The 19,331-nt window shown below is 38.5% G+C and overlaps 1 protein-coding gene across 1 annotated transcript; it reads right to left on the bottom strand.

The window, feature by feature from the left end:
• Positions 1-408: 408 nt before the first annotated feature.
• Positions 409-1,551, bottom strand: LOC122142017. The gene is made up of 3 exons (XM_042751333.1): positions 1,199-1,551; positions 763-863; positions 409-661 (listed from the first exon to the last, which is right to left on the bottom strand). Exons 1-3 carry the CDS (start codon positions 1,520-1,522, stop codon positions 409-411), a joined length of 678 nt encoding a protein of 225 aa, XP_042607267.1. The 5' UTR covers positions 1,523-1,551.
• Positions 1,552-19,331: the final 17,780 nt, after the last annotated feature.

Genomic DNA, 19,331 nt, shown 5'->3' with positions numbered 1-19,331 from the left:
AAACAGCAGTATTTTTTAAAAATAAAAAGTACAAACTATATACAAATATGGGCATGACAGTGCAATGTATTAATGTGCAATGAGCTACAATTATTATCAAAAATAGATGCAAAAGAGAAACTTCACAAATGATGCAAACTACCGTATAACCTGCATGAATTGGTGTGAACAGACAATAAATAAAAAAGCTAAAGTGCATACTGTATACAAAAATGTGCAAACTTTATACCCTCCACAAATAGTAAAACAAGATAAATATTAATGGATGCAAAAGTGCAAACTATATACAAAAAAAAACTAAAAAAAGCAGAAGTGCAAACTGCAGATACAGTGCATTTCTATATGCGCAGAATTAAAAGGTTGAACGTTGTCAAAGTAGGCACAATTGTTTATTTTTTTTGCGGCCACTCAAACAGAACCTTCGACACGTCGAAACATTGCCTGCGCTCTGTGGTCCTCCGGCACCCTCCGCAGCATATCTGCAACAGTTTGTCCAAACCGGTCGCTCTCATCATTGCCTTGACACAGTCTCTGTTGCAGCTCCACCCGCCGTTCCTCCAACTGAGCCTCCAACCGAGCAACCTGCACTTGGACCCAGTCATCTATTTCTTTTCTCTTCCTTTTTTTGTGCCATTCTTGGACTGGGGGACGGAAGAGATGACTGCGGGGACGGAAGAGAGGGGGATGGAAGAGATGACTGCGGGGATGGAAGAGATGGCTGCGGGGACGGAACTGTGGGGACGGAAGAGATGGGGATGGGGCTGGTGATGGGGGCTACCACTTGGTAATTGGTCATCATCGCTGTTGGCTGGAGGTCTCACATCCGATAAACCAGTGGAGTTTGAGCTGGTATCAGTCCCATCCTGTGATTATGAAAGAAATAGCAAATAGTATAAGTTTATATATAAAAGATGATGCATTCATTGTTAATTCATAGATAGATAGAGCTATAATAACTGCATATTCATACATTGCAAATGCTAAATTGTTGCATTTGTATTTTCTGTAAGCCAAATAAAATTACAATCTATTATATTATATAAATACAACCCATTACATATAATTACAACCTATTACACATGCTTTTTGACTCACAGATTATTTTTGCAAAAAATCAATACCCCATGTGGTAGCATTGCTAGTTAAGTTAGCTAACCGAAACACAATAGAGGTACATAAAAGGACGTGCATTATTTACCTTATCGTCAAAGTTTGACTCCGTAAACCGATGTTTGACATGAGGTGCCAGCCAAGATAGGAATAAATAAAACGCTGGGATTTTTTTCCCTCCTGGATCCCCGCTCCTTGTGGTGAGTTTTTTACGGAGACGAACGTACTTGTCTCGAGAGTTTTTCCATCTCTTCATGCACTCCGCTACATCTAAATCGACGTTGGAGGAAATCTCCCTCCACGAATTCGCTGCCATCTGGCAGTCTTTGTAATCTCCCGAAGAGGAGTCATACAGATGGCTGTATTTCCTCACTTCTTCAATTAATCGCTCGGTCACTTGGTCCATTTTCATGTTGGCTCTTCACTGAATTTCGGAATTTAAAAATGGCGGGCGGTCCAGAGTGCAGAAGATCATTCCGGAAATGCGTAGGAGGAAACGTGATACTACCAAGCCAACCAATCACAGATCTTGCAGTCCGCGTCGTTACATTTTTGAGGAGGTGCGCGTCAGGGTACGATGTATGGTACACGTCAATGCGTATGCTTGTCAGATACTGTGTCTCCAGCTTCACATGCCAGTTATGTCACCTTGGCATCAGTAGAGTTGTACAGGCTTAGAATGAACACATTTTTATTGAAAGAACAATGATTAAGAACTGTCAGTCTGAATTGAAATTGTTACTCCACGCAAAGGCATTCCCAATGTTTTGGCATAGGGTGGATGTCTAAAGAAAATTTCAGAGGAACTGTTGCCACGTACCAATGAAGCAGCTGACCTTTATGAAGCAGAACTAGGCTCGTCACTGACAAGACATTCAGTATTTGGAAGTGATCCCTTTTCTTCAGGGAGACAAAGAGAATGTGTGGAACACCACTTTGCAGAACTGCACTCAGATATAGAAATATGCTACAACAATACTGTGAACGGTGACTTCTCATACTTTAAACTAGCTCTGCTGGATCTCATTGAAACAACGAAAAGATACACAACATGAACCATACATATAGTGCACCCTTATATATTGGTGCACCCTTGTCTACATTTAACACAATGGCTAGAAGTTTCATGCCATTGCAACACACATACTTTGCATCCCACAATGCTCCGGCAACAGACTGCAAACATTGGGTCCTGAAAGGGTCCTGTGAAATAAGAGATTCAATAAAGTTAGTCTTACTCGTTTTGTCTGGTTAAACGTTCCAGTTTTTCCCCACTCTTATTAAAGTTGACTCCTAAAATATAACAAATTTAAAAAAAAAAAAAATGAAAACAGTTGCTTTGTGCAATAGAAGCAGCAACTGAACTATTTTCCCCCCATGATTCTTATAGTAGTCAATTTGGAATGTATAAAACAACTGCTATAATACCTGAAGAATACACTTTTATGCAAATCATTGGATTGTGTGCAAACCTTTGCATACATGACAGCGGAATGCTGCCTGTAGCTGTTGTGCTTGGGAGTTTGTCATCACCAGTGTGGTTCTCCTGTTACAACGTCGGAGAGCTCTTTCATTACAAAAGTGACTTCTTGTAGGCCTTGAGCAGCCAGCACAACTTCAATTCTTTCAAACACATCCTGCAAGCCACTGCTGCCATCATCTTTCTGACTGAAGTTGAGACCCCCCCCCCCCCAATTCTAATTTAAGGTAGATTGTTAGGGACCGGCAGACAGAAATCATTCACTTTAGATTAATTTATCAAAAAAAATTAAAGTGAATACAGGCTATCAATTGTCAATATTCTTTGATTGTCTAAGATCATCTTGAACAAGTCATACAGTATACTGGAACATGAGAGTAGATGACAACTGACTTTGAGGTTAATGTTCTTGTCAACTTCAGTCTCCATCATAAATTGAGATGTGTGTTGAGTACTTAACCATTTCTGATCATCAGTAGGGAAGAAAAAAAAAAACTGATGTACCTAGGTCTCTTTCGTTTGCTCTCTTGTTGAAATCTTAGAAATTCCTCCTCTGAAACAGCAAGTATTTTGCAAGCATTTTGCTTCCAGTATAATGAACCTGTAGGTAACATATGAAACATTCAAGTGTCAAAATAAATATATGAAACCATAAAACATTATTTATGACTATAAAGTATTCTGCATTAAAAAAAATATGGACAATGAAATACCTTTGGGTTTCCTTCAGACTCCACTGTTTGATTACCCTGAGCATCCGTAAGGATCAGCGGATATTCACTGTTTAGGGCACTTTGAATTTTAGCAGTAATGCCAGGGACTGTTGCTTCAAACTCCATAAACTGGACAACTACAGTCCTTCTGGGCTTCAATTTTCCATTCAAACATTCAGCAATGAATATAGACCTTTCAATTGAAAAGTTAAGGTGCTATTATTCAACTTTTACAGCTACATATTCACAATGTACAAGTTCACTTGTTAGCAAACAACACAAACATCTCTCTCTCTCTATTGTGAGTGTACTGTATCAATGATGAACTGCCTTTAACTGTCATTTTGCGTTATTGACACACTGTTTTTCCTAATTAATGTTGTGCAGTTGCTTTGACACAATCTTTTTTTGTTTAAAGCGCTATATAAATAAAGGTGACTTGACTTTGACTTGACTACTGTATGTTTATACCAGTATAGAATGATAGATAGATAGAACGATAGATGGATAGATACCTCTGAAATGAATAGGACATGCTTGCCCTTGGAGGTACAGCACTACCCTGGACAGGGGATGCAACATTGGATGGTGTAATGACTCTGTAATCTAAAAATAGTACGTGTATCTAAAAATGAGAAGTGCTGACTGCCACTAGAGGTACTGGCAGATGAAGATGGCGACAGACTGGAATCACTGTCGCCATGTACTTCATAATGACCCCTTGGGGTTAAGTCAAGGGTGCTGAAAAATCCGTTATCTCCAGGAAAAATTGCCATGTTCGTATTGTCAGTTAGATACAAATTTTGACTGGAAACCTGCAAAGTACTGTTAAATAATTATTGTTGCCTTTTTATAAACTTAACCACATTAACGTACAAACAGTGCCGGTCCTACCTAATAAGCGATATAAGCGGCTGCATAGGGCTCCCGTGACCACCAGGGGCCCCATGTCAGGAGTTCAGACAGCAGTCACGGGAGTAAGGCGAGATGATGGTGGAGATGGCAACAGCAGAGCTGAGCCGGAGCGTTCTCTGAAGCTTTACTTCCATAGGAATTAATTAAAAACATTCGTGGACACACATTGTAAGTGTCTGACAAATCATGTAGAATGCAATGCAGGCTCAGCACCTCCGGTCCCGATGACAAATCATGTAGAATGACTAAAAAGGATGTGTGCCACATTCAAACGCAATTTCAATACCAGCATTTTGAGAGCGCTGCGGCTCCCTGATGTTTCTGTTTTTTGCTTTGATTTGAACATTGCGAGAGTAGCCTACTTTGATTATGGTTGCACTTAGACTAAGAAATAACTGTTCTTTTTTTATTATTATCATTATTATTATTATTTATTTCTATGATCAATTTATGGAAAAAATTCAGATAGGAGGTCAAACATTCTAATAGGTCTGAAGAGACTCATGAAATGAAAGTGAAGTGAAAGTGAAAGTGAAAGTCGTGATGAATGCCAAGTATGGTAACCCATACTCGGAATTGGTGCTCTGCATTTAACCCATCCAAGTGCACACACACAGCAGTGAGTTTAAGGTCCAGTAAAATCAATAATGACTGCTTTGTTAGTTAATAGTTAGTTAATGGTAATGGTAATGTTTTAGTCATGTTATAAACAGTCCTACAAATGTTAGTTAAACGTTAGTTAATGTTGAGAACTAGTGCACACTTTACAATAAGGTTCACAAATCCCCTTAGTAAATGTTTAGTTAATGGTAAGTCATGTTAATAAATAGTCTACAAAATGTTAGTTAAACGCTAGTTTAATGGTTTGACGATTTCCACACTTTACAATAAGGTTCACAAATTCCCTTAGTAAATGCTTAGTTAATGGTAAGTCATGTTAATAAACAGTCTAAAAACATGAGAAGCATTATCAGTTTCATGTTTAGATAGTTTTCCAAGTTTACCAATAGCCCAAATCAATTCCCAAATGGGGAGTTAGTATTGTTTATCCATTGTGTGTGTTAGCTGCTAAATAAACGTGTGGTTTATACTGTATGTAGTATAATTAATAAAGCTTATTAAATAAAGCTGTCTACAGGTATAGTTCATTGTTATTTTTCATGGTTACTAATGCATTAACCATTTTTGGAACATGTTAACTAATTAAGTTGTTAATGTGAAGAGAAGCATATGAATAAGCATTTAACATGGAGCAAAGATAAAATAATGCTGAACGTGTGTTGTTACAATTTTTAGTTCATTTTGACTAATGCATTAACCACATCATTAACTAGTTAATCTGTTAATGTGAAGAGATGCATTAGTAAATGTGTAAGTTAACATTAACAAAACATTAAGTAATCCTGAAGAGTGGAGTTGTTCATTGTTAGTTCATGTTAACTAATGTATTAACTAATACAGTATTAGTATATGACAATAAGATTTAACATGAACAAAGATTAATTAATGCTGAACAGATGGGTAGTTCATTGTTAGTTTAATGTAAACTAATGCATTAACTAACATTAACTAATGGGTAAGATGGTGAGTTAGAAATATTCACCCTTAGTGTGTCAACTGTTACGTAAACTAATGTAAATATGTACAGTAAGTTAACCTTAAAGGCCGTGTTGCATGGTTATTTTTTCAACGAATTTGTGCAATTTGCTTGTTGGTAATGAACATTTAAACTGTTATCTATTGTATTTTATGTTGTTGGGTATCACAAAATGGAATAAAATACGAAAAAGTAGGTACTATCTTACAGCGGTGTTTGCAACGATTCTCCTTTCCCTGTTGGGTATCACAAATTCTTCATGTTGGGGAGAGAATTTACCAAAGCCCAAATTCCCTTGAGAGCATTGAGAGTGACTAGAGAGACGAGTAGTGGACGAGAGTATTCAGATAGCGCAGATTATAGAAATAAATAGATAAATACATAGATCTAGATAGATAGATAGATAGATATCGACCAACAGTGACCAAACGCACTCGCTTGTTTGGGGAATCATGTTTCCAACGCAGTTTCCACACAAGCACCAGCCAAACATAGCGACAGACACGCGGCTGACGTTTTGCAACAAACATCTTCAAACCGGAGAAAGAGATAAACGCTTAGAAACGCCCATATAGCTAGCATGATGCCTTCTATTTCTAGATGACAAAGACAAAGTTTACCAGTACTACGACACTATGACAAAGGTTATTACGGTACTTATCTGAACTAACGTCATGATCACTACCACTTCAAGATATAAAGAAAACGTTTATTTTTTCACTCGGTGCTATCCAATGACAGTAAAAAAAAAAAAAAATGTATATATATGTGTCGTTATTGTGCACTGCTGCTCGTAGACTAGCTCCAGCGCTCATTTGCTAAATGATAGCAACTCACCAGGACACTTCACCAACTCTCCACTCATTCTCCTCGGACCATGCATTTAATTGGCTTTGAAGGCCATCAGTTCTTGGCAATTCCTCATTTGGTCTCTCACGTCTGGCTGGTTCAAAATTATAGTTTTGTAGTATTTGTTGTTTCGCGTCCTGTAAGGCTATTGTACAGACATTAGTTCATGTTACGATGTTAACATTACATTTTAAGTAATTCATGTGTTTAACGTTAACTAATGTTAACAAAGATTAACTAATGTTAACATAATTTTAACTAACACCATTAATTATTTTTAATTATTTGGTTTTTTAAGTTGATTGGTTCATTTTTATATGTGTGTGTTTTTGTTTTAAAAGATTTTATATTGTTGAACATAGGTGTTGTTCATGGTTAGTACATGTTAACTAATGCATTAATCTAATGTTAACTAATACAACCTTATTGTAAAGTGTTACCCATGGATCTATATGCAAAATGTCAATATTCTCACATATTGGGCCTATATTTGTCACAAGTAAATTTTTTTAAATTTATATTTAAAAATTCCTTTAATAAAACAGCATGCATTTTTGACACGCACGTACTTTCTTATTCGTTACCTGTCCTTTATTTTGACAGATAACTACTTGAGAAAAAGATGTGTTTGTACACTTTAGTTAAGAAATTGTTGTTTGTTTCATTAATTATTTTCTTTATTTTAGTAAAATGTGAGGCACTGTATAATTTCACTTCCATTATTTAGGCCTAACTAAAACAAGAAACGAATAAATTAAACCTGGCAACGATTTAGCTAAATCATTTGAAACTGAAAAGAATGGACGGATTACTAAAACGTCCTCAGGTTTAAACTCAAGTTCTCTAATTATAATCAACAAAGTGCTCACAATGTAAAAAGAGATTCATTAATTGACAACTTAAGTGATTTTAAAGGGAGCTGGCTTTACTTGCTTTTATACATTTATATATTTATATTAAACTCAAAAAAAAAAAGCAGGAGTGTGTCAGAGTGCAAGATTTGCTGTGCACGACATGGCAACATTTATTTCTTAATTGTCTACATATTTTATCTTCATTAAAATCTTGTTTATTATTTAATGCAAAAGAGATTTATTAAAACAAGTTTATGAGAGTCATGCAGCCGTTAAATCTTGATCAAGAACAACTAATGATCAGCTAATTGGAGCGACATCAGCTGTTAGATCACTTTAAAACGTCAAATAGCCTTCACTTTACAGGTTATAACTGCATCTGTCTCGGTTGTAGACTTGTTTTTATTTTTAATGTGGATCCCATACTGTAACCTAAAAGAAATGTGCTCTATTACTATTCATATTCAAGTGTTTGTGCGGAAAATATTAATGCGCATGCATGACAGGGAGGCGCTCTTGCGATCACTTGAATTTTTTCATGATAATGAAATAACTTAAAATAGGGGTGTCTCACATACATGAGAAATATATCTACAGAAAGCTTAAAATGTCTACTTTTAAATGAACCAATTCAAGGTGAAAACAAATACTCCCTGATTATGTTATCTGTGATGGTTGCATTTCTCTCTAAAGGCGCACCCATATGGAGAGAGGCCAGCATCGTGAATTTCATCTTGCAGCCAATAAGAAAACATTAGCTTATTTTCACAATTATTAGGCTACTTCTGCCTGTGCTTTGTGGCAAACTTAATGCATGTGCTTGAGCGCGGAATATATTTAGGCTCATTATGGATTAGATGGTGTTAATTTAATATAAACGTGTGATTAGTTGAATAATGACTTAAATAAATGACTACTAGTAACTAGAAAAATTTTACATGGGGGGCAGACCTATTAAATTCCCTCTAGACATCTTTGTTAAAGTTTTTAAAGCGTTTTATAGACGTTTGCATAAATTCTGCTTTCAGAACGGTCCATAACAGAGAGAGGACACATCCTTAACATTGATTTTTCCTCTGAAACACAAAAACTAAAATTGAAATAAAATTGATAGGCCTATTTTATTTTTTGATAATGGTCAACCCTTGCCCATTCTGCAGATATTGTTGCTTCTGGTTTGTGCATTGTAAATCATAGAAAGTCTACAAAATATGCTGTCTCCTAAAAACTCGGGTCTTTTTTGTCAAGTCCGTAATTTGTATTTACCAAAACTAAAATAGCCCTATAAAACACATTCATAGACGGATACTTTTCTGATGTCTGGACTCTGTTTGGTGGATTTAAGAAAAACATAAAGAGATGGTTCAATATCTTGGTAATGAATGCATTCTGTTAGAATTTATATTTCGGGTTTTGACTGAATGTCATGTCAGTAATGCTGGAATTGTCCGATAATGAAACTAAAAATCATTAGGCCTAATGTCTCGGAACATTTCTTATTACTGCAATGTATTTTTACATTTGTATTGCCAAAATGACTGCAGCGTTGCCGCGTACAATTAAAACAGTGCAAAACTGAAAATAGTACAAAGCAGCACATTAAGAACAAGTTTTTAATCTCTTTGGCAGATGCACTCTTTCTGCCAGTTTCTTTGTCTCTCCTCTCAGAGGCACCTCATGTCTCCTGACAAAAAACAAAACCATATTATATTGTATGTTATACTCTGTATGCTGTTGCAAAAAAATTGTCAAGCCATTTGTCCTAAAACAGACACTTTGCTTAAACCTGCTCTCCAAGTTTGAAATGCTCATCAGATATTCTCCATAAGAAAGAGCAAGAGATTCACACCTTTATTTCAACCCCCACAAGCAATACAGAACTACCCCCAACCCCCTCCAGCTGGACTGAATTCAGTCACACTGGTTGCTTAGTGTAAAATGGACACGCTCTATCTAAAAGAAATAAAAAAAAAGGAAAAAAAAACAGCGAACTGCAGAACACACACATCTGTATTAATCATTTTATATATTATTTTGTTATTATTAAAAAAAAATTACCGATGGTAATAGCACCATTTATTTTTAAACCTCACTTAAAAATTATTAATGGAACAAAAACGATTTTTTTTGCTGTAATAATAATTAATTATTTCTCTCTGTTCTCTCTGCAATATCTGATGTAATCAGCCTGGTTTTTCAGCCTGTTCAAAGCACAATAATATTAATGTTTTACTGTCATTATTAGCCCTTCATGGATTCCAGTCTTATATGTATTATAGCTTATTGTGAATATAAACCATCAGTTTCCGTTTCGGACACGGCGAAGCTAATCTACACCTGCTTTTAGAGCTTTGTATTTCGGTCAAGACATGTTGATGCAGACAGAGATGGCAGAAATCTGGTTTTATTTTCTCTATTTTACAGAAGCACAACGTTTTGTTGATATTCATGTGAGTTTTTACACAAAAATAAGGCTAAACCATTTACAGTTCGAATGAAATATTAGTCCTTATCTGTATTATGAGCAAAAATAACGGCGTACTTTGTTGTTTCCACTGTTATGAAGAACAGAATGAAGGGATCGCACTGGTGCTACTCCATGCATTAGCCTAATAAAGCGCACATCAAACTTCCATTCTCAGCACAAACGCTTAGATATACGCATTTACAGTGCACTTGTTTTAAATGTTTAATACTAACATTGTAATATGCTTTAAGTGTTCTAATATCTACAGATTTTATTTTAAACAAGTTGTGCTCAGGATTTTTGAGAGACTAAATTGATCAAACGTGATCAACTCAGAATTAAAAAAAAAAGAAAAAAAAAAAAATTCCAAACATTTTTCTAAATTAATTTTTCTAAATGAAACAATAAGAATCTGTAAACTTTTCAATTAAAAACAAAACTGAACTATTTTAATGGCGAGAGAGAAAAGAGACATGGGCTCCAGTTGGACTCGGGCCAAGGATACTGGTTAGCCGTCGGCCAAGGGCTGCTATAGGGTTTAGGTTTGAGGCCTGTGCAAGGCTTCCGTGCTGGGCTCTACCTGATTTCTGCATTTGGAAACAAAATGTTGTCAATCAGGGGTTGTTTTCTAATTAAATGACGTGCTTGTGCGAATTCATTTATTTATTTATTATTTATTATTATTACTTTTTTTTATATACATTTTATGGATTCCCCAATCTCCTGCACGGCCAAACTCTGTTATTCCAAACCGTAATTATTTATTTATTTATTTTAAATGCATTTATTTTTTAAACACGTTTTTAATTAATACAAATGAATGATGAAAAGTGATAAATTTTCTTAATTCGTGGACATAATTTTTGGCATGCCATGGGCTCTGTATATCGGGAATAAAATGTGTTTTTAAAAAAAGGGGCTGATACGAATAAATATGTGTGGCCTGCTGAAATAAATAAGCGAATTAGCGAACCCTGTAATACCCAAATATCGAAAAATATATTGACCTCTCAGATATTGTTTTAGGAGGCCTCTGATGTAGAAATGAAAGATTTTTCAATTTTTTTACATTTTAGTAAGTTTTTAGGGAAATGTTGTAATATTGCAACATTGGCCCTAGTTAGGAGCAGAATTTCTGTATTTGTACTCACTTTGTCTGAACAGATATACAGAGCATTTAGTGAAAGTAATGTGGTATACAGCCCAAGTTTGGGTGACCCATACTCAGAATTTGTGCTCTGTATTTAAACCCATCCAAAGTGCACACACACAGCAGTGAACGCACACACTCGTGTGAACACACACCCGGAGCAGTGGGCAGCCATTTATGCTGTGGCACCCGGGGAGCAGTTAGGGGGCCTTGCTCAAGGGGCACCTTCAGTCGTGGTATTGCCGGCTGCTGAGACTCGAACCCACAACCTAGGGTTAGGAGTTAAACTCTCTTAACCATTAGGCCACGACTTTCCCATTTAAGCAATAATCACAAAATAAAAAAAAAATAAAAAATGTATTTCTAAAACTTTTTCCCTCTATTACTTTCAATGTGGTTTGAATTAAGTCTGTGTTTACTTGCAGTAATAGTCCCTAATAGGGCTGTGCGATTTGGGGAAAATATCTAATTTCGTTTTTTTTGACAGAAATTGCGATTTGCGATTTGATGTGCGATTTTAATTTTGCAAGGTCAAGCTTCAGTTTAATTTGTCAATAGTGTGCAGCACAGTATCGTTACCCTGCTGAACCCCCCCCCCCCAAAAAAAACGTAGAAACCATTACAGAAATTCTTATGGTTTTCATTAAAACAATTACAAAATTCCTTTTTGTAATATGAATTTGGCCATTATTCCAATAGGAATTACTGTTGTTCTAATGTTTCCCATCTGCCAAATTACATCCCACCAACAGAATCCATCAAATACCATATAGTTTACATTAAAGCCAATATATTCCCAGTATATATAAAATCCATTACATTTTCTATTGTGTTTTGGGAGAGGTTCTATTGTTTTTTGTTTGTTTTGTTTATTCAGCAGGGAATATTATAATGGTATTACTACTTTTACAGAATTTACTCAATTTCACAGAAAATATTAGTTTATTTTGTGGAAATAAAGAACTGTATTACTTCAGTCAATTATTAAAGTATTATATAGATTACTTAGGCTGATTTATTTGTTGGGGTCATTTTTAAGCATTTGGGATTTAAGAACAAGTGTGCTGAATGTTTCATTTCATCCAAGTAAATTAGCAAAGCAGTTTGACTGAATTTTTGACTGAAAAACACTTGTTTTAAACGCGGAGCCAGGTGAGAGTTGCCACAGGTTGCGTGCGTGCATCAACCTCGTCCTTATTGCCAGATGCGCTCCTGGAGACGTGCGTTGTGGAGCCGTGCGCGAGTATAACCGAACATTATGAAACAGGCTGCGTGTGTGTGGCGAGTGTAAACGGCTCCTCTGTGAGACGCATTCAGAGACACAGGCTGTGTGTGCGCTCTTCTGAACTGGGAATAGCAAACATGCATTAGAAACTTCTTTCAAATTAGAATCTGTTGGGGAGATAAAATGTGCAAGATAATGTTCATGTACTAATAAAAACATCTAAGGATGTATTTTTTTTATTCTCCAGTACTGAAAGCAGAACCGATAAGGGAGCTCTTGATATGTGTTGTGACCATAGACTGTATAAAAACATGGACGTAGTGTCCGTGACGTGACCCATAGACTCCATCTTGGCAGTGCTTCACCGCGGGACTCTCCCGGATAATCAAAAATGGCAATCCACCTGTCCACTCAAGTGGCCACGCCCTTAATTATGCAGAACTTTAAGGCTTAATATAATTTAAACGGATGAGTTATAAAAAAAATTCACCCCCCTCACAGTTGTCATGAAGGGCAAAATTTGCTATATAGACAAAAATAATTTTTTGAACCAGACTGTAAACATGTTTTTTCTGCTGTAAAGTTGGGCATTTTAACATGGGGGGGGTCTATGGGATTGACTCCCTTTTGCAGCCAGCCTCAAGCGGCCAGTCGATGAATTGCAGTTTTAGTCACTTCCTTGTTGGCCTTACGAGAGAGCGTGGGAGGTTGCCGCTCAGTTGTGATGCATCTCTTGCAAATTAATGTTTTGTTTGGCTTCTGTCATTTCGAAGCCGAAGTAATCTCATATTACATAAGTTTTTCTTTAGTATTAAATTTACCAACTATCGAGCTGACTCTGTAGACGACATAATCACACACTCTCTCTCTCCAGCTTTGTTTTTTTTGATTTTTTATTCATTTTTTTTTTTATTGTAGCCAAGTGAAGAAATTTAATAGAACTTAACGTCAAGCATAAATTGGTTGTGGGTCCTTTAAGAAAACTGTGTTTGCAACACTTGCTTTGCGGCACTCCCGCATGTATCGCATGTGCGCGTTTTTTAGTGTGAGCAGAGCAGCAAAAGCAAACTAGTCCTCTGGGTTTGGTGCCATGTATCCTGATTTTGGCGAGGACGTTTATGGATTGCATGTGTGAGGTGGATCGGGTTTGATCACGTTTTTTGAGACACGTGCAAAGACTGGGTATGTACAATGAATGTTAATGGAGATTTTCATTTTCTTTATTTAAAGCCAGTGTATTTTCCTGGCTGTAGTTGAATCTGTTCACATGGGAATGTTAGAACTGTCCTGTCAGCAAACAATTATGAGTGTACTTAAACATATCATACTTTGATAAAATTATTAGAATGTATTAAAAGATTGGGGTTTTTTGGTACTCAACATGTATTTCATGAAAACTGTGAAGTTTACTGGTTGGCTAATGTTTCTGTTTTCATTTTTATTCAAATATTAGCCTCTACCCGTATTTCATTTTCTTTTCTTTTCTTTTACCTCCATTTAATTTCACTCAAGCAATTCAGGAAGCTAAAATTTCCTATATCTGTACCCTGAACTTTTTGAAGGTTGAGACTGTTTCAGGTCTAAATTTCTCACATTTTGAAATCAGTGCTTGACCTATTGTTTTTTTGTCAAATAAGCACAACAGAGACCTAAAATTCACTTTATTTGATTTGTTTTTTTCATCAGTACTTACTCCCATCGATCGCTGTCCTTCTGAGAGACAGCTGTCAGAATAAAACCCCTAAAATATATTTTTTGTATTGTGTGGTGTTTCCTTACAACCCGTAGGCCACATTTAAATACCAGGAGTGGGGTATCTGACTGTTTGGGAGTCTATAGGTCAGTTTACTTTTTTTTTTTTTTTTTTTAATGTTTTGAAATACGGTAGAGCTGAAGATATGGTGGCTTGTTGTGCACGTCTAACGGAGTGAAGGCAAACTTCCTGGGTGCGGTTGTCCCAGCGAACAAGACGTCGACCGGCTGGAGGTGACAACAACTTGATAAGCCGAGAGGAAGAAGAGTGGCCTTTCCAACGAGGTTTGCAGCGTGCTTTCCAAGGAGACACCTATCAATGAGACTGTCTAAAAGGGAAGAGGGATGTATTCTACTGAGGAGCTGAGAACATATCCTTTGACTCCCAGATAATAACGAACTGATTAAGAGAGATATTTTTGACCAACGCAGCAGCTTTGCCATGTTTGTTAAACTGAAGAAAGTTGTATACCTCCAACAATGTCACAATCAGATGATGTTTGCTGCTTGCCACTTTTAACCAGTGGATGAGTATGGTGATGAACGGGATGCAAGTAGTGGTAGGCATGACATGTACGTACAAATTCAAGAACTTAATAGAAAGCATGAGGAAACTATGGCAGCACAAATTGCTAATCATTTAAGCAGAGAGCCAACCAGGTCTTATATTTCTGTACCGATAGCGAACGGCATATACAACCATTCAGTGGTGATTTTGAACATCAAGATGGGAGATATGTTTGACGAGTTTATTGAAGAGGTAGAGAGGGTGATGCTATGCTAGAAGTCAGACTATGGAGGACCAGTTAGACTTTGTCCTCTCACTTCTAAAAGGCGTGGGGGCAGTTCCTTTAGAGGAGGTCAGATTGCGAATGGGGAATGATGCAAACATCCAGTGACATTTTGAATATCTGAGAGCAGCTTTCAGAGAAAAGCGCAGTGTATCCCAGCTATTGCAAACCTTCTATAGCCGTAGAACAATTAGAAGGGGAGGATATTCGTGCCTACTCCCATGCACTGTCCCAGATTCTGAATCTCTATTCAGAAACAATCAGCAAATGCAGTGGCAAATGCGAGCATGGCAATTCGAGACCAATTCATTGAGTGGGCAGTAGAGACCTAGCCTTAGGAGAGACCTTCGGAAAGCTGGTGTTAGAGACAAGCCAGAGTCAACACTTATTGAAGTGCGTGATGAAGCTCTCACGTGGTCTTTAGAAGATCCCAAGCCTCGTGTCCCAAAAGTAATCAGCAATCGAAGTGTTGTGTCTGAGACCGTTGAAGCCCAGTGTGCTGCTGTTGCACCCTGAAACAAAAACAGGTTAGTCTTGAAGAAGTTTTGAAAATTGTAGCAGCAACAAGGTAAAGGCTAGAGGAGAGCTAACCCAAGCTGTGGAGAAACTCACCACACAGTGCTTCAAGTCAGAGCCTGGACCCCAAAGCCACCCCAAGTTGCAGCCAAGGTTTACTGATGATGGCAGCCAATTTGTTTCCGGCGTTATGGTGTAGGACACATTGCTAAGAGGTGCATGAGAAGAAACAACAGGCTGTTACAGAGCAAGCTACTAGCTCTGGATCCCAGGGAAACACCCACGCCTCGGTTGCTGTGAGCCAGGCAATGCGAGGGCAGTTAGGTGGGCTCAACTACTGTAGATACAGGAAGTGTGATAGATAACTTGAACGTGCTGTTGGAAATGTCCCAATCGCTAAATCTCAAAATAAATGGCGTGAGTGCCACTTGTCTGCTGGATACGGGAGGTCAGTCAGCACTATTTCTGAGAGTTTTTTCAGGGGGGAACACCTGGGTGTGGTGAGGATAAAGATATGCTCTCACCATCAGGATGGCTGAAAAATACCTGCTGCCAATGGTTTGGACATACCTTATCTCGGTTACCTTGAGTTGAAAGGTGAAACCATGGGTATTGTCCTTTCTGAATGTGGGCTTCCTTGTAGTCAGAGACACACTGACTCCCCTCTTGTACCAGCACTAATTGCATGAATATTATCAGCAGATGCAGACAACTGGTACATGCAGAGTTTGCACACCACCCTTGGTGGGAAATTGCAGTCTAATTTGGAGAGAGGCAGTTTTCAAACAACTGCAACATGCAAGTATCCAAGAGAAGAGGGCAGCCATTTGTTTTGCTGGAAAAGACATGGTACACATACCTGCTTCTTCAGTTGCGACTGTGCTGGCTAAACGCACAAAACATATGTCACATGATGGCTCAATTGACTACCTACTAGAGCCACTGAATGTAACATTAACAGGTGGATTAATTGTTGTTCCCTGTCTGGTGGCCGCTATGGGAAACAGTTTTTGTTTCCTGTACAAGTGTGGGATGAATCTTTCCACAGAGGACATCTGGTTGCGGGCCGAACCAGGCTTGGGACTGTAACTCACATTGAGAGTTTGAAATTAAATGAGACATATGAGGGTTAAGTCCCAGCGTATTTCCAGCTGATACTGAGGAAATCACTGTTAACACCAAAAGTGATCAGGTATTGGAGAACAGCTCAAAAGACTTCCTCAGCAAGCTCCATATCGGTGGTACCCTTGAGCCCGCAAACAGAGCTGAGTGATTGTGTTAATGCAGTATTCTGATGTTGTTCACACTCGAGGATGAAGATCTTGGCGTTTCACGTGTGATAAGGTGGCAGACATGAGATTCATGTAACCGATGATTATTCCAGTGACAACTCCTTACAGGGCGTATAAACACCCACACCGTACAAGGAAGTTAGAGAAACATATCAGTTAAGCTTCTCACGAAAGGAGTGATCCGAGAAAGTAACAGTGCTTTTGCTTCCCCCTATTGTATGTTGCGTGAGAAAAACGGATGGTAGCCTCAGGGCTATTGCGTTGACTATAGACAGCTCAACCTCCAAGAACACAACGAGATGCTTCCCTTTACCTAAGGATTGATGAGAGTTTTGATGCACTTCTAGGGAGGGCAACTCTTCTTCTCTCGATTGACCTGGCAAGTGGATATCATCACGCGTATTGCCCCCGTTCATGAGCGTGACAGACATAAGACAGCCTTTACAACTCCAGTTTGGAATTTTTGAGTACTGCCGTATGCCTTTTGGGGTTTGTAATTGGACCATCACACATTTCAAGCGGGCTTATGTCAGACCTACAATGGGTGATCCTAATTTTCCAGACAAATCATGCTAGTGTATCTGGATGACATACTGGTGGTATGGCACCCACTTTCCCAGAGCACTTGCAGAGGTTGGAGAATCTGTCTTTAAAATGGTTAACAGGAACACAGGTCTCCAAGTCAAAGCCTGAGAAAATGCCAACTTCTACAGCAGGAAGTAATCGTCTTAGGTCATCAAGTCCTCAGCTCAAGGAATGCTACAGCGATTCCAGGGAAAATTGAGGCAGCAAAGGAATGGAAAGGTCCCCAACACAGTAAAGGAACTGGCGTCTCCATTCTTAGGATTCTGTAGGTTTACTACAGAAAGTTCATAGAGGGTTGTTCTAGAATTGCTGGTCCTCTTCATGATTTAGTGAGTCTGTGTATTACCCAGTTCGGCCAAGGGAAGAAGAATTTCCTGTGCTTTGTGGTAATCTGAGTGCCAATTAAGCATTTGGATGCTACTGAAAGAGAAACTTACCTCTGCTCCTGTATTAGGGTATGCAGATTTTAGTCCTCCCGTTCATCTTGGAGACTGATGCAAGCAATGAAGGCCTAGGGGCAATACTGTCATCAGCAGCAGGGTGGTTGTGAAGAGGGTCATTGCATTTGCAAGTAGAAGGCTTCGGAAAGCCAGAAAGAAATGAACCGTTCACGATCGCAGCATGAAACTTGAGTTGCTGGCTCTCAAATGGGCAATCTCCGAAAAGTTTCGGGTTATCTGCTAGGTTCTAAGGTTCAGGTTATCCAGATACAAACAACCCTCCTGTGCCATCTTAAAACAGCCAAACTTGGTGCAGTTGAGCAAAGGTGGGTTTGCTCATATTATTCTGTGTTTGGACTTTGAAGTTAAATACCACCCAGGCCGACATAATACTGCTGCTGGATGATGCCCTCTCTAGACAGCCTCTAGCAGGAGAGCCTTACCACTCCGGACGAGTATGATGGAACTGTGTTTGCCATCTGTAACATAATCAGTAAAAGGGACAGTCCTGGAACCTGACTTAGTAATTGGCTAGTGAAGGTGTTACAGAGTTCAGAACAAATTCGTGCCTTGGAATCTAGTGGAAGAGGACAGAGAATGATAATCAGGGAAGCATAACCTACTCTGCCAGGCTACACGACAGCAGACTGGCAGATTTCCAGAAGAACGATCCTACCATCAGTTTTCTTTCAGACCCTTCTGGGAGAGGAGAGACAGCCTCCTTCCCATAAATGAAAGATCTCATCTAGCAAAGTCTCACATTATCGTTGATAAAGCAGTTGGAACAAGTATCTGTGAACAAGATGGTTGGCTTTATCGTGTTGTGAACAATCAGCATCATGGTGAGTGTCAACAGATGCTCTTACACCGCATGTCTAAAAATCTGTCTGAAAGTGTGCCATGAAAATTGGGGCATCAAGGGATAGACGAGCAAACATCGCCTGTTGAGGAAACGTTGGTTTCTGGGTCGGATGTATAATGATGTAGACCAATGGATCAACAAGTTCAGAGTTGCTCTTAACAAAGATGCCAAGCGAAGATACATGTTCCTATGAAAGTACTTTCTTGCATCACGACCCTTGAAGTAGTGGCAGTGATTTTACAGTGCTTGAGCATCATAGATGGACGTGAAAATGTATTAATTTGGGTGAAATACCGATGTTTTTACCAACATCCCAAGGGCATTTCCAAACAGGGAGCAGAGAGCGACACTACAGCCAAAATCTTGTTAAGGGAATGTCATGAAAATACGGTGTACCTGAAAGATTGATTCTGATCGGGGAGAAAATTTTGAGAGCGACGTTGTTGCTGAGCTGTGCAAAAGTATGGAGTGAAGAAAAAACCCCCACTACACCCTCGGTTTCCCCAGGGTAACGCCATGTGACGCCTTTAAAAGAACGCTCCAGATCTGCTTTCGGGACCTTTTCCCCCCCCAAAAGAAAAGAAAGGTGGCCCGGAACACCTAGGGGGGTTTGGTTTTTTTCCTACAAAGTCCACCAATGCAACCACTGGGTACTCGCCATACTATTACTGTTTGGGGTCCAAACCACACCTTCCAGTTTTTATGCCCTGTAGGTCATGAGCAACCGTTAAAA

Source organism: Cyprinus carpio, chromosome B23 (assembly GCF_018340385.1).
Source record: "Cyprinus carpio isolate SPL01 chromosome B23, ASM1834038v1, whole genome shotgun sequence".
NCBI classification, from domain to species: domain Eukaryota; kingdom Metazoa; phylum Chordata; class Actinopteri; order Cypriniformes; family Cyprinidae; genus Cyprinus; species Cyprinus carpio.
The sequence above is the reverse complement of the archived record's forward strand: the minus strand, read 5'-3'. Positions and strand labels throughout refer to the sequence as shown.

What these genes read in the sequence shown, in the direction of transcription:
- LOC122142017 (XM_042751333.1), bottom strand. Translation starts at nt 1,522, where the DNA reads ATGAAAATGGACCAAGTGACCGAGCGATTAATTGAAGAAGTGAGGAAA. An exon ending in AGTCAAACTTTGACGATAAG is followed by an intron (nt 864 to 1,198) that starts GTAAATAATGCA and finishes TCATAATCACAG; the next exon opens with GATGGGACTGATACCAGCTC. An exon ending in AGTGGTAGCCCCCATCACCA is followed by an intron (nt 662 to 762) that starts GCCCCATCCCCA and finishes CCGTCCCCGCAG; the next exon opens with TCATCTCTTCCGTCCCCCAG.